Source organism: Notothenia rossii (assembly GCF_949606895.1).
Source record: "Notothenia rossii genome assembly, chromosome: 9".
Taxonomy (NCBI): Eukaryota; Metazoa; Chordata; class Actinopteri; order Perciformes; family Nototheniidae; genus Notothenia; species Notothenia rossii.
In genome coordinates, this window is record NC_136907.1 from 34,599,731 (window position 1) to 34,614,673 (window position 14,943).

General features: G+C 40.3%; 1 protein-coding gene across 2 annotated transcripts in view; it reads right to left on the minus strand.

The window, feature by feature from the left end:
• The window catches only part of hyou1 (hypoxia up-regulated 1), a 33,055-nt gene extending 18,163 nt beyond the window's left edge, over nt 1-14,892 (minus strand). The window contains exons 1-10 of one of the 2 annotated variants that reach the window (XM_079648430.1): nt 14,334-14,892; nt 13,345-13,420; nt 13,019-13,112; nt 11,967-12,045; nt 11,645-11,799; nt 7,209-7,285; nt 6,948-7,129; nt 6,540-6,655; nt 5,734-5,920; nt 5,436-5,570 (exon numbers count right to left, since the gene is read on the minus strand). In XM_079648430.1, coding sequence (XP_079504556.1) covers nt 5,436-5,570; nt 5,734-5,920; nt 6,540-6,655; nt 6,948-7,129; nt 7,209-7,285; nt 11,645-11,799; nt 11,967-12,045; nt 13,019-13,112; nt 13,345-13,414 — 1,095 coding nt within the window. In that variant the 5' untranslated portion in view covers nt 13,415-13,420; nt 14,334-14,892. The remainder of the gene's footprint in view (nt 1-5,435; nt 5,571-5,733; nt 5,921-6,539; nt 6,656-6,947; nt 7,130-7,208; nt 7,286-11,644; nt 11,800-11,966; nt 12,046-13,018; nt 13,113-13,344; nt 13,421-14,333) is intronic. The other variant, XM_079648429.1, reaches the window with a different exon arrangement.
• Between the last annotated feature and the right edge of the window lie 51 nt (nt 14,893-14,943).

Sequence of the window (14,943 nt, forward strand, 5' to 3'; positions counted from 1 at the left end):
TGTTCAACTGCTAAATGCGTTACTGATAAAAAAGGGCTTCTACTGTACCTAATTACCTTAACACTAGAACCGCCAGAGGTTTTTGTATAGGCCTACCGAAACCCGTCAAATCCCGCTAGAATGCAATTTTTAACAACATAGGGTGCTACATAACACACTTTCAGGAAAAGTCACGGACTGGGAGATTTTAATATTTTATTGAAAAAAAGTTACATTGCACACACACAACAAACATCAAACAAATTGACCCGATTGGCGGTTCTAGTGTTAAATAAACTCACTAATTAATGAAACCAGTTCAATATGCATTATTCTTATCATTCTTTATGAGCGCAGAAATAGTCTTAAAATCAGATCTGTTTTTTAAATGAAATCTGACGGCAGGTTAGCTCTGATCACCTATGATAAATGCGCCGCACCTAATCGCTGGCCATTCAGCCACAGACACTGTTCGAAATAGGGGGGAGCTAGGGGGAGCTTGGCTCCCCCTTAGAGGGAGGGAGCTCCCCTGAAGGCTGACTTTGAGATAAGTAGAGGGAGCCCAAAACAATCGTGCATATTTGTGTCACACAGATTAGAAATGTTGAGTTTCTGTAAATAACAGTTCTTGAAATAAATAATAGTTATTGTCCATTACAGTTTCTGAATATTTGTTATATATATATATATTTGTGAATATGTCTGGGTGTTGCCATCTGTACGTGGCGGCGCTGCATTCTTACTTACGTTGCTATGGTTATGGCGGTGATGCCGGCGCGGTATTTGAAATGTTCATATTGATATTTTTTTAACTCTGGCTTTGTAATAAAAAATATGGCAAAACGAAAACAGCCAAGCGCCACAGCTTTTGGATTCACAAGCAAAGAAGCGAAGGAGTCTAAAAAGGACAACGTGAACGGAAAACAACTTTTAGTTGACGGCTGTAAGCGGCGTTAGGGTCGAGCTTGACAGCTCCACACCGAGGGAGAGGCCTGCCGATGCGGAGGAGCCAGAAGAGGCTTCAACAACGGCCACATCCGCCGGCATAGTTACACCGTCTGTATTAGTAGAAGAGTGTTTTTATAGCAATTGATCGCATCCGCGCTGCTGCGCCAGTCAACAGAGCGTGTGTGTGACATATTTAGTAGCAAGATGTGCTCTGAAAAATAGGGCTCCCCGAAAGCAAATGGGTAATTCGAAAACTGACAGAGCTCCATCTATACAAATCAAACTGTAGACGGTGTGAAAGCACCTATTGTTTTAAATAATGGTCGGAATGTGACCTGTGAGCCTTCTGAATTACCGTGGGACAGCACATTCTAAACTAAAATGTTCAATCAATAAAGTAACATCTTATCTTATCTTAATAATATCTTCATATTAATAATAATAATAAATCATACAGTATGTGTCCGAAAGGGAGCAGGAGGAAGCAAACACAAAAATATTCAAAAAATATACTGCATATTAAAGCAAACGATTGTAAAGGTTAAAGTATGAGCATAACAAATAAAGAAGTGTAATGTAAACATTTACATTATAATTATGATTATTTAATATATAAAGACTATATATTATTGAATTACAAGATTAGATATACTTTAGTTGATCTAAAATATTGATGTGTTCAAATGCTCTTCAAAACACAACTGAAAGTCCATGAAACTTGCCTTTCTATATTTGTGAATGAAGCGCCATCTCCTGGTTAAAACTTGAAATTGAAAATCTGGCAACGCCCTCTTGGAAAATAGTGGGAGGGCTTAACATTCCTCTATACTGGTCTTTGGCAGGCCGTAGGCAGGAAGCTGTAAGCTGAAGTCTGAAATGAAGTGCTACATCTGTATGTATGTGTATGTATATATATATATATATATATATATATATATATATATATATATATATATATATATATATATATATATATATATACACATATATATATATATATATATATATATATATATATACACACACATATATATACACATATATATATATATACACATATATATATATATATATATATATATATATATATATATATACACACACACACACACACACACACATATATATATATATATATATATATATATATATATATATATATATATATATATATATATATATATGGGTGTATATATATATATGTGTATGTGTGTATATATATATATATATATATATATATATACACACATACACATATATATATATATATATATGTGTATGTGTGTATATATATATATATATACACACATACACATATATATATATACACATATATATATATATATATATATATATATATATATATATATATACACACATACACATATATATATATACACCCATATATATATATATATATATATATATATATATATATACATACACACACATACACATATATATATACACCCATATATATATATATATATATATATAAACATATATGTATTGCATATGTATATGCATATAAAATGCATTCATCATCATAATTAGTCTATATATGTAGCTATATATGTGTATGTGTGTGTGTATATATATATATATATATATATATATATATATATATATATATATATATATATATATATATATATACACACACATATACATATACACACATATACAGCTACATATATATATAGAATAATTATGATGATGAATGCATTTTTTTACAGCAACGCATCTTTGATTCATGTCGTTTATAACTGGAATATTACAAGTATTATTAACTTTGTCTGTACAAAGTAGCCTGTCCAGGAAATATGCCCAAATCAACAAAAACTGCGAACCGGCAGGCAAGACGCTCCGCTTCTGAAATGCGCCCGGTAGGGTATGACCGATAGAGGCCGGACCAAAACCGTGGCGCAGCCGGACCCGGTGGAATCGAGGGGTCACCCGGAGCTAACAGGAGAATAAACTCCCGTGGAAGAGCAGCACTGCAGCGGTCGGTAAATGCCGCTGTAACACATTAATAAACAATGAACCACGGCACTCTGGAGAAAAGTATAAGGTTGGAGAAGTCGTTATTTAATTTAATCTTGCTTCGTATGATTAAAAGCAACACGATCATCGACCCGACGCCGTTGGGGAGAAAATCAGCAACGTATTAAACGGTGACATCATGACGCAGCAGCGGCAGTACCAGTCGGGCTCTGGGCGGTGTGAACAAAACGGGGGCTGAAAATAAAAAACGGTTCCGAACCAGAAAAAGCTCTAGCACGGAGATAGAACGGGAACCGCGTTGGTGTGAAAGGGGCATTAGACATCTACATACTTTTTTTGGTGAACATTTATCTATTTTTAGTTTTTACCTACTTTGCAAAGGAAAACATACAAATCGGGAATACTTGCATAATAAGCACAATCGCCCCTAAATGGAATAAAAAAAAATTCTATATATAGAGTGAAAGAGAAGTAATGCGTTGTATATGACACCATCAGCTCAAACAACCCAGTACCCAGCCCATACCTGGGTTTGGTCCTTTGTACACAGAACTGGGAAGAATACAACCATTTGTCAAGTTTTTCTTGCAGCCAATCACTACAACTGCTCTTCAATTGAATGCATCGCGCCATTGGCCCACTGTTGCTGCAGTGACATCACACAGTCTGGTGGTCAAGTGGAGCTACCAAAGCTCTCAAAAGCACAGCTAGACTACACACCTAATTCAGGACAAAACTGTGAATACAAGTACACTGTGTTTTGTACAGTTATTTTATAAATATTCACGTAGAATATTTAGAAAATAATTTGAACACTTTGAAAATGTATTCAATAAAGTCATTCGCATGGGGGGGGGGGCATTTTATTGAATGCAATGATTTAATTCACAGAATGTGTATCAAATGGAAAAGGGAAAGTTAAATAAAAGTAAGACACGTGTCGAACCAGCTGGTTTAGGGACACCAGAAATGGCTAGTATGTTGTTGAACACCAGTGTGATGTGAAACACATCTTTTGTTTAGCAGGTAATGTTCTTTCATGACAGTTTGATGTGTGATCTACGTGTCAATAAAACAGCGGTTGCTAAGAGATGGCTAAATGAGACTACTGACTGCAGCACGCTCATCATTAGCCACCTTTAGCTTAGCATTGGTGATAGGCAGCCATATGACCAGGATGTCATTTTGATAGCCTAACGTTAGCTTTTTACTTCTGGCCATTCCATTAACACTTAAAAAAAATCATAGTGGTATTAATATGTGTAGAATATCCTGCTGAACAAAAACATACAAGTATCTTAAATGTGCGTTTGCCCCAGAGCCTACAAAAATACATTATTACTGCATCACTCTATTGTAGGCTTATGTGGTATTCAGTTATTTCCCTATTCTTATTCTTTGCATCCGCTGCGACCCACTATACCAGTTGTTCTCAAATTGGGGGCGCAGAGGTATGACAGGGGGGGTGCGAGAGACCAGGAGGAAAAATGGTTATTACAAAAAAAAAAATGTAAAAGATAAAAAAATAATCATATTTTGAAAAATTATTGATTCGAAAATAATATGATACAGTACTATTACGTCTGGGTCTCAGTGTTTCATTAAAGCTCGTCTCTGTGTGTGTGTGTGGAACGAGCCATTTTGTGTGTGTGTGTGCACGAGAGAGAGAGCGCACCGGTACCGGAGATCGTTGTTGTTAGCTTCTGGTGCTAGCGAGCTACACTAACGGATATAAGGAGTTTTTTCAACATCAAAGTGGAGGAGAGTCCTCTCCTGTCAGACTGAGAGGCTCAGTGAACTAAAGGACTCTCAGTGTTATCTCAGTGGGTCTCAAACGTTTTGGTCACCATTAATGTAAACAATTATTTCCGAGGCACACGTTTATATGATCATTATAGTTATAAAAAAATAAGAGAATAAATGAAAAACAGGTATGAAATACTATATGACAGTAAAAAAAGAATAAAGTTTGAAAGGGTGATTTGTAAAATATCCATAAAGAAATAGTAAATCTGTTTACAGTTCTGTTTCAAATGGGTGTTGAGAGATGTATCCATAGATCTCTTCATTTTGCTCTCAAAGTGCACCAGAATGATGCTTTTAACTTCAAAATTTAAAAAATCTTCCCAGGGGAGTTTGCCCCTGGACCCCCCTATGTGAGGTCCACACACCACCTATAAAAATAGCACTTTACCCCTGCTTACACCTATATGCTGTGGGCTGATTATCGAGCCTTCATTGTAACAGTTGCGGGTACACTGTGTATTTGCGTGAGGAGTGATGCAGTAGAAAATTCCACTGTAGCGCCCGGTACATTATTGGGAAACCCTAAATGTTTGAGCACCCTCTCTGAAACATCAAGCTACCCCACAGCACCCCCAAAAGAAATCTCTGGCGCTGCCACTGAGCCTGACTATTTGTGTTGGGGGGGGGGCCCAACTTTTTTTTTTCTCCAAAGGGGGGGCATGACAGAAAAAGTTTGAGAACCACTGCACTATACTGACCAGGTTCATCTCTGCGGTGCTGAGGGCGTCCTGCACCGGGCCCGGCACTCTGTCGAACAGATCCGCACACAGATCTTCAAAGTCCGTCCTGGTCACCTTAGATTTGAAGTCAATGTCATCCATTAACCCTTCCACCTGAGTGAAGAAAGAAAACACCATTTCATCTTCACGTATTGGTATCAAATAAAGTCAACATGTCATGCAATTTACTCAGGTGTGAGATGTTTTTTATTTATTTTAGGTGCTGCAGACAGATCAGCTGTTTGCTTTAAGAGTGCTGGATGGACCCTGCACTCACCTGGGCCATGAAGTCCACGTTGGCACTCAGCACCGTCTTCAGCCTCTGGGCCTCTTTGAGGAGCTTGGCCATGGCCCGGTGGTTCTCCCTCACGTCCTTCTTTGTCTTCTTCTGCTCGTTGAACAGTTTAGCCAGGTGGTCCCGGAGTCGCAGGTCCATCTCAAAGCCCCCCAACCCGCGGTCAAACCTACAGCCAGATAAAGAGAAGCAGGCCTTAGAATACATCGAAGAATGTGGTATCCTAAAAATGTTTAGAAAATGTTGGTAATTAAACACCAGTATTGTGGATATAATCACTAAGTGGGTAAAGGCATAGAATAGAACAGTTAGGGACATGTTTGGATTGCCTGAACTCTACAATCAGGCAGCTTTTAAAACCAGAAAAACATTTATGCTATGTTGTGAAATTCTAAATCTGGGACAATATTTAGTCCCATATCACAATATCAACACAACAGCAATATACAGACCAACTTGGGTCAATACAATACATTTACAATGCATCTACAATAGAGTGTATTACAGCAGCCTGCAGTGGGCTGAACTACACTGTCAGAGTTTCTACTGATAATGCTATTATGGAAAAAAAGAAATCCTAAAAATGTGAGTTTGAGTTTAATAAGTTGTATTCTTGTGTGTTATTTATGTTTATATGTTAAACTATTTATCAACGTTATTTTTGATTGCTTTATAACTTGTTTATTTTATTATCATTATTATTAAATATTGTGCATGTTCTCCCCAGTCGTGAAAAGGATTAATAATTCAAAGCAGATGGAATAGAGGAGTGTGTGGTTGTGACTGACCCGACCCCTCTGATCTGCAGCTGGGGCTGGGTGCCCGCCTCCTTGGTCTTCACGGTCTGGTACGTGACGATGGTGGCCGTAGTGCTCCCTGAGCCCATATCATAAAACATGATGTTCTGAAACAGAAACAGGTCACTCATCAGTCAGCTTGTTATGCGCCACAGTGACAGACACACTCAATTATTTTGAAGTACAAAAATGGTAAGAGACACATGAGGATAAAGCGGTCAAAATGCTCTATTTGTCATTGTCTCTCTTTCAAAGACCAAATCAGGCTTTGATATACACTTAAAGGTTATTAGATACAATCATTGTTAGCTTGAGTCTGCACATGGGATTTGTTGACAATAATAAACATAACCAGACTAATTAATAACCATGAATTTGGAAGTAATGCTGACTGTGCACCTTGACTATATTGTCGATATCTTTCCTCCTGAACACTCCGTAGTTCAGGGCCACGGCAGTGTTGTCGTTGATGAGCTGCAGAACCTTGAGGCCGGCCATCTGCGCCGCCTGCAGCACAGCCCGCCGCTCTGCCTGGTTGAAAAAGGCCGGGACCGTGATCACTGCGTCTTTCACCGGTTGTTCTGTGAGTGGAGGAAGACAAAGCTAGGGAATATGCCTCAGATTAAAACAGTGATGATCTTATGCAATGTGCAAACTGACCTGCAAAGTCCTGAGCCAGACCCCGGGAATAGTTGAGCATCATCCCCAGCAGCTCTTCAGGAGTGAACTGCGTTTCTCTGACAACAAGAAGAGGAAAAAGACAGATTAGAGGCCCCAGTCCAAAGCAGTGTTTATCTTTATAACCTATTGATGTTTCTATGACAACTGCCATAGTGCTTCTAAGGATAGCTACAGTATCTCACCATCAGTCATGTTTTTAGAAATGAGCTGTAATAATAATAATAATTAAAACTGCTGTCGCACTTGTGCGCGCAGTGATGAGCGGGCCCTCGCGTCCGTGCGCCTGTCGGGGAGGGCAGCCGGTCGTCCCGGCGTCAAGCAGACGCGCGCGAGTACTCGGAAATGAGCCGTTTGTAATTTCTCTAATTTCGTGTCCCAGACTCCCAGGTCATCCTGCAGCAACCCGGAAACGGATGTCGGCGCGCCGTCTGGAAGGAAAACTAATTTCTCTAAAGGCTCGTCGAGGATCGATTATCGAGGAGGCTGTCTGGAGAAGCCGTGGCCGAGGATACTGATTTAGAGGAGAGAGGAGTGTCTCTGGAGGAGCTATAACCGAGGGTACACTGAAGTATTCTCCGGAGACGATTTCAGCCAACAGTGATGTTTAAAAGAGGCGTGACGCATGGCTGGATGTCAACAAAGCACAGCTCTGCAAACTGTTCCAGTTGTGATTATAAGTTATTCAAGATGATCAAATGTGCATCAGACTTTCTGCCCTTTACCGTTTGTTTGTTTACTCACTAATCACATCTCCCCTGGATGTTAGGTTATGCTTTCATTGTGAGGCGATGTTTACAGTGAGAACAGCTGCTGAGGTCAGTGCAGAAAGCAGAACAGTGTGTATAATATAGATCGCTCAACAATATATGCAACAGGCCTAGATTTCACACTTTATTTGTAGGCTTCAGGAGATATCTACAAATAAACAGTAGATATTTTTCATGAAACCATATAGTGCTTCACATAATAAAATATACAAGGGCTGTAGCCTGATATTTAGTTATGCTTTAGGAGCTGTTTGTGTTTGTTGTACAATGTGTGGTTGTGGGTGGGGGTGGGTGTGTGTGTGTGTGTGTGTGTGTGTGTGTGTGTGTGTGTGTGTGTGTGTGTGTGTGTGTGTGTGTGTGTGTGTGTGTGTGTGTGTGTGTGTGTGTGTGTGTGAGAGTTGAAGGTGCAGGCAGACAGGCGGGTCTCAGTAGCTTAAAGGGGACCTATCATGCTGTATTTGAATAATATATTGTAGGGCCATACCTATATAAGGTATATTTATAAGTTTTCCAGTCAAGTCACTCCAGCTCTGTCTTTGCATGAGCTGGAGCTGACACACACCCCCCCCCCCCCCCCCCCGAGGGGCACAAGCGTCATGTTACTATGCTGTTGCCATGCCACTGCAACCTCTCATTCCCCTGATAGGTGGAGAGTTGACCATACAGGTGGAGTGCACCTCTGTGACGTCATAGAGGTGCAAATCAGAATCTGCATGTATCAAATCCGTTGCAGCCCTGTTTTTAGGTCCCCTTTAAGGTAGTATGTGACATAAATGGTCACACATGGTACATTCTCCATTAGCTTACGGGCTCCATGTTCAAGCGAACGACTATTCCTTCGCAATGTTGAATCACATTGGATATCCGCTTAAGTTGCCCTAGATTGTAATTTTTCCGATCATTTCCCTATGACGAATTAGCACAAATGTGCTTAAAATGCATGAAAAACGCAAATCTTTCAAAATGGCCAGCTTTCTGGGGGGCGGGGCTAATGAAAAGCAATTTGAAATATTTGTGCAATCATAATAGCAATGTGTATACAGCGTTTCGTAAATATCGGAAAAACTATATGCAAACAGTTTGGAGCAATTTGCGACATGTAAATCGTAAAAAATGCTGTATTCGCTGTTAGCTTACGACCTCCACGAGTGATTTTTCAAAAATGTGCTCCGCAATTAAGTATCATATTGGATAGGGGCTGAACTTGTCCTGGATTGGAATTTTTCCGATCATTCCCCTAGGAGGAGTTGGCAAGAATGTGCTTAAAATGCATGAAAAACGCACATTTTTCTAAATGGCCGACTTCCTGGGGGGCGGGGCTAATGGAAGGCAATTTGAAATATGTGTGCAATCATAATAGTAATGTAGATATAGCGTTTCGTGAATGTTGGAACAACTGTATTAGAGTAATTTGGAGTAATTTGGAGTAATTTGCGACATGTAAATCGTCAAAAATGGTTTATTCGCTGTTAGCTTACGACCTCCACGATTGAGCTATCAAAAATGTTCTTCTCAATTTGGCATCATATTGGATAGGGGCTGAACTTGTCCTGGATTGGAATTTTGTTGATCATTCCCTTAGGAAGAGTCGGCAAGAATGTGCTTAAAATGCATGAAAAACGCACATATTTCAAAATGGCCGACTTTTTGGGGGTTGGGGCTAATGGAATCTATATACAAATATGTCCGCAATTCCATGAGGAATGTCTGTGCCAAAAATCGTGAAGTTCTAAGAAACTATATGTGACTACCACACAATAGGGGGCGCTAGTGAGCAGCTTTTTTGAAAAATTACGGGGTTTTTTACATTCTCGAAAAGGTCGTGGGCTCTGACGTGTGTCCCAAGTTTTGCGTCCGAAGCTCATTTTATGCTATCGCAATTTAAAATAAATGTATAGGCCACGCCCACATTCTGATTGTTTTGCGATACTTTAAATCTGAGTTTGTAGTCACTCTGAGAGTATTTCTAAAAAAATAAAATAATAATTAGTCCATCCGCTCTTGAGTTATAAATTGGTGGTGTTTTTGGCACCCCCTATAGTCCAAAATGAAAATGCTTTGGTGCGCCTATTCCCCAAGACAGTCTGAACTTATCTACAAAAATCTGTGTTGTTTGGATACATTGTTGAAGAGTTATGAGTATTTCTTTCTAAGCCCCGCCTTTTTGCGAGTACGTTTTTGATTGACGTCGGCAATATTTATCGTCCTAACATGCTCATTTTCTATGGTAATGTGTCTGACCCTCCACCGATGCTGGATATGAAGTTTGGTGTTGAAAAACTGAAAATTGAAATTTAAGTGAATATTTAACTGTTTTGAACATTATGCTAATTTAGAAGGAAAAAAATGTAGGCGGAGCTTAGGGTTCCAAGAGGATTATTTGAAGAGCAGGTCCACCCGGATATGTGTGCAGCATTTCAGGTCATTCTGAGTTACGGTGCGACTATGTACATTTATTCCGAAATGGGATTTTCATAGGTGGCGCTAGCGAGCAGGTTGAATAATTTGAACCCTTTGACTCCAGAATGTTGCACTTTTTACGGGTCCTGGCGTCCGTGCAAATTTATACAACTTTGTCAGTATCCTAAAGGCCTCAAAAACAGGAAAGATGGTGACTAAAACTAATAATAATAATACCACCAATAACAATAGGTTCCTCGCACTTCGTGCTAGGACGCCGTTGGGTCCTAGCGCTCCGTGCTCGGGCCCTAATAATAATAATAATAATAATAATAATTCCACCAATAACAATAGGTTTCCTCGCACGAACCGTTGGGTCCTCGCACATCGTGCTAGGACGCCGTTGGGTCCTCGCACATCGTGCTTGGATGCCGTTGGGTCCTCGCACATCGTGCTTGGGCCCTAATAATAATTCCAACAATAACAATAGGTTTCCTCGCACTTCGTGCTAGGACGCCGTTGGGTCCTAGCACATCGTGCTCGGGCCCTAATAATAATAATAATTCCACCAATAACAATAGGTTTCCTCGCACTTCGTGCTAGGAAGCCGTTAGGTCCTAGCACATCGTGCTCGGGCCCTAATAATAATAATACCACCAATAACAATAGGTTCCTCGCACTTCGTGCTAGGACGCCGTTGGGTCCTAGCGCTCCGTGCTCTGGCCCTAATAATAATTCCACCAATAACAATAGGTTTCCTCGCACTTCGTGCTAGGACGCCGTTGGGTCCTAGCGCTCCGTGCTTGGGCCCTAATAATAATAATAATAATAATAATACCACCAATAACAATAGGTTCCTCGCACTTCGTGCTAGGACGCCGTTGGGTCCTAGCGCTCCGTACTCTGGCCCTAATAATAATAATAATAATAATTCCACCAATAACAATAGGTTTCCTCGCACTTCGTGCTAGGACGCCGTTGGGTCCTAGCACATCGTGCTCGGGCCCTAATAATAATAATCATTCATCAGTATGAATAAAAGTTGCTCCAGAGGTGAAAATGATATGAGGCATCTAGACTGTAGTGTCACAGAGGTATCAGCCCATTACTGTCGACTTCATGATGAACAGACCACTAGTGAGGTCAGGGGATTATCCCCTAAACACTTCTAAATGCTAAATAATACAAATTAATAGACACAATATGTATTGCATGAAGGAGCATTGGATGAATGTGGCACACACTCACCCTGAGTTTTTAAAGTACACGGTGCCTCTCACTGGGTGCTCCAGCAGCTGGTGCTCAGGGAAACGCTTCTGGTAGAGCGCCACCTGGAGGTTATTGTGCTTTTTTCCCAGGAGACTTTGGAGGTGTCTATACACAGTTTTAGGGGTCTTCACAGACTGAAATGTAGCAATATATTAGCCTTAATAGCAAGCAAGGAAAAAGACATATCATTCTGAGATCATTTCATTTACTTAACTATGCACTGTTATTGCAAGTGTGATTCAGCAGAGGAAGCTGATATTTTTATCAAACTCAATTCAGGACATTTGAGAAGAAGTCGTACCACTCCTAGTGCACTGTCTCCCAAAAGTCTTTCATTTTCCTTCAGACATACAGCAATGGGGGTTTTCCTCCGCGACTCCCTGAAGAAAAGCACAACAGAGAAAATATTTAACACTTTAATATAATTTCCTGATGGATTTGTTTCACTCTCTCTTGTATTCTGATCATCTCTGGGAAGATCCATTTAAATTGCACCAGTGCAAGGAAAACATATGAGGGAAAGAAAGGGGGGCTACCTTTTTAAAGTATTGTCAGTTTTGGAACACAGACACACTTTAGTTTTCCTCCATACATTACACACACATGGGTACTGAACAATCACACGTATGTGATGACAACTGACCAGCTGTCAGGTAACAGCCTTTATGCAGAGTGTGTGTCTGCTGTTACAGTTATCCTCAGAGCAGCAAACTAATTATATTATCCAGGACATGATTATTGTTTTTTTGGAAACTATTTATAAAAAAGGCATAATGTTTCAGATAAAATTCAAACTTTACAATTCAAACCCGACGCTGTGGAATTATCTGATTCACATGTGACTGAATAGAGATGAAGATAAATAAATAAATGTTGTTAGGGTTTCTTGCTGACAAACTCTCCAACTCTGAGTTTATTTATATACATTATTAAAGTTAACGGGAGAAACAGCAGAAGTAAATAACATAATTTCTTACTTTATTTTTTACTTTTAACTTCATGATTAGTCAGAACAGAAATGCAGCTAACAACTTGGAGGTGACTTTAATCTGCTATCCGTCTTCACTGGGGTTTGAAACTGCAGTGATGTTGAAATGTTTCCTATCAGTAACTGAAGCGCGAGGGGGCGGGTCAGCCGGTGAAGAACACTCAAGTCTCAAGGCAGAAATAAAAGCTCTAAGACCGTCTCAAAGATAGCGCATCAGAATGAAGTCCGAATCAACAGAGGATCAAGGAGCCAGGAACTGTCCAATAACAGTCTTGGCATGCACCCTGTGAATTTGGAAATAGAAAAATTTGTGTGGGAAAGCAAAGTATTTACTCGTTCTGTACCAGGTTCATAAAAACACTCACTTATTGAGGACAATCTCCATCGGCACACCAGGTTTCACTATCGCAACTTTCATCCACTCACTGCCCAGGTCCACCGACATGACAGCAACGGTCCCTGCAACACAAAGACAAGTGTAACATAACGCTGGCACACCACAGACTCTGAGGGACACATTTTTTAGCCAAGTTATCTATATTTCTAAATAATTCACAATTATAGTTGTAATCAGTGTTGGAAAATGAGTCATTTTGTCCACACCAGTTCAGCCTCTAACAGCACTGCTCACACTACGAGGAGGACTTCATGTCAGAGTAAGATTTCCGCGTATGTTGATGGATCATGTTACCTGCTCCAGAAGGCAACATTGCCAGAAAAAGGCAGACGAGAACAACCAGTGGCAGCTTCCTCCCTCCCATGGTGAGCTGGAAAGATGTACAAATTAACTTTTTTTTATTTACATTTTCATCTTAATGAATATTCATTACAGGTCTTTACTCATCTAACCTTGACTATATTTACAGAATATGTTAAAAGCTCATCACACACCAACACCTGTATTCCCCTGATCCTCTGTGTCTATGCCCATGCAGGCACGGATGTCCGTACAGTCACTTTTCATTCGCTGTGGTTGCACTTTCATTAATCATGTGGAAGCCGGTGCTAACCTTACATAGGTAATAATAATAATAATAATAATAATAATAAGATGATGATGACCTACTAGAAAAGCCAAACCTGTGCAGGTAGAAACTGGATGAATGACACTGATCATGTTCACTGCTAATGTTTCCTCATGGTTCTTTGGTGCTAATTTGGCTGTGACTCAGGTCCAGCTGGATCAGTGAGACACTGCCACTGGTCTCTGCCCAAGGCGATGCAAAGCAGTTTATGACCTGATCACACAGCTGTGGACACTTCCAAACACGTGGTATTAATATTGTTACTAAAGCTTTAATAATTACACGTTTGGGTTTCGTTTTTAATCAAACAAATGCATGCCGATGCAGAGCTTCAGATTGAGATAGAGCAGAAGAACAACCAGAGACGCAGTGACGCATGCATACACAACTCAAACCCTCATTATTACTATTACTAAGTCAAAAAATAAAGAAAAACTTCTGGTCTTTTAGATGGTCACCATCTGGATACAAGGGCTAGTTGTAGGAAAAGTCGCAGATGTAGACTAGCTTAAGGGCCAAATTGGACACAACTGTTTAACCTTTCCTCGTTAACCTGAGGTGCTGTGGAGAAGATAACCAGCTTTAACACGAGTTGACAGCTACACATAGCTAGCTAACTGTCTGGCCCCATCAGTAAAAAGCATGATGGACTCACTCTGTTCCCGAGCTCACCTTCTCTCTGCCGGCACTTATGCGGGGGCTCTCCGGGGGGTTCTGGGATCAGTGTTCCTGGTCTAGCCTTGATTCAGTGCGTCTTTGTTGCCACACTTGACCGTTTTTAGTTCCCCTTATCACCGGCTCATTGTCAGCAGTCGGGCCCGGAACGCGGCGTCACCTCATTGGATCCACCGAAGCCGCTGCTGCTGCCGGAACAACTACCATCAGGCTAACATCAACCGAACACAGTTTCCGTTCAGGCTTCCAGCGTAAAACAGCCAGCAGACTCACATACGGATATACAGTCTATGGTTGTTGCACATGACTCCGAAAGCTATTTTTCAATGGTTACGTTTCTGAAACTTTAATTCAGATTTAAATGGGGATCTTTGGAACTACGTGGTTAAAAACACAAACAAATACTATAGATGTCACTCCATCTGAATTAATAATTGCATTCCTAAATATAAGGTTATCTAAACTGGAGGAATGCGTACAGTGCAGTAGTTGCCTGTGTCCTACATGATATTTCACTATTACAGCGCAACTGCAGCGCGCTCACGAGTGTTTGATTTGTTGTGCTATCTCGAAATATATGTGCTCTTATT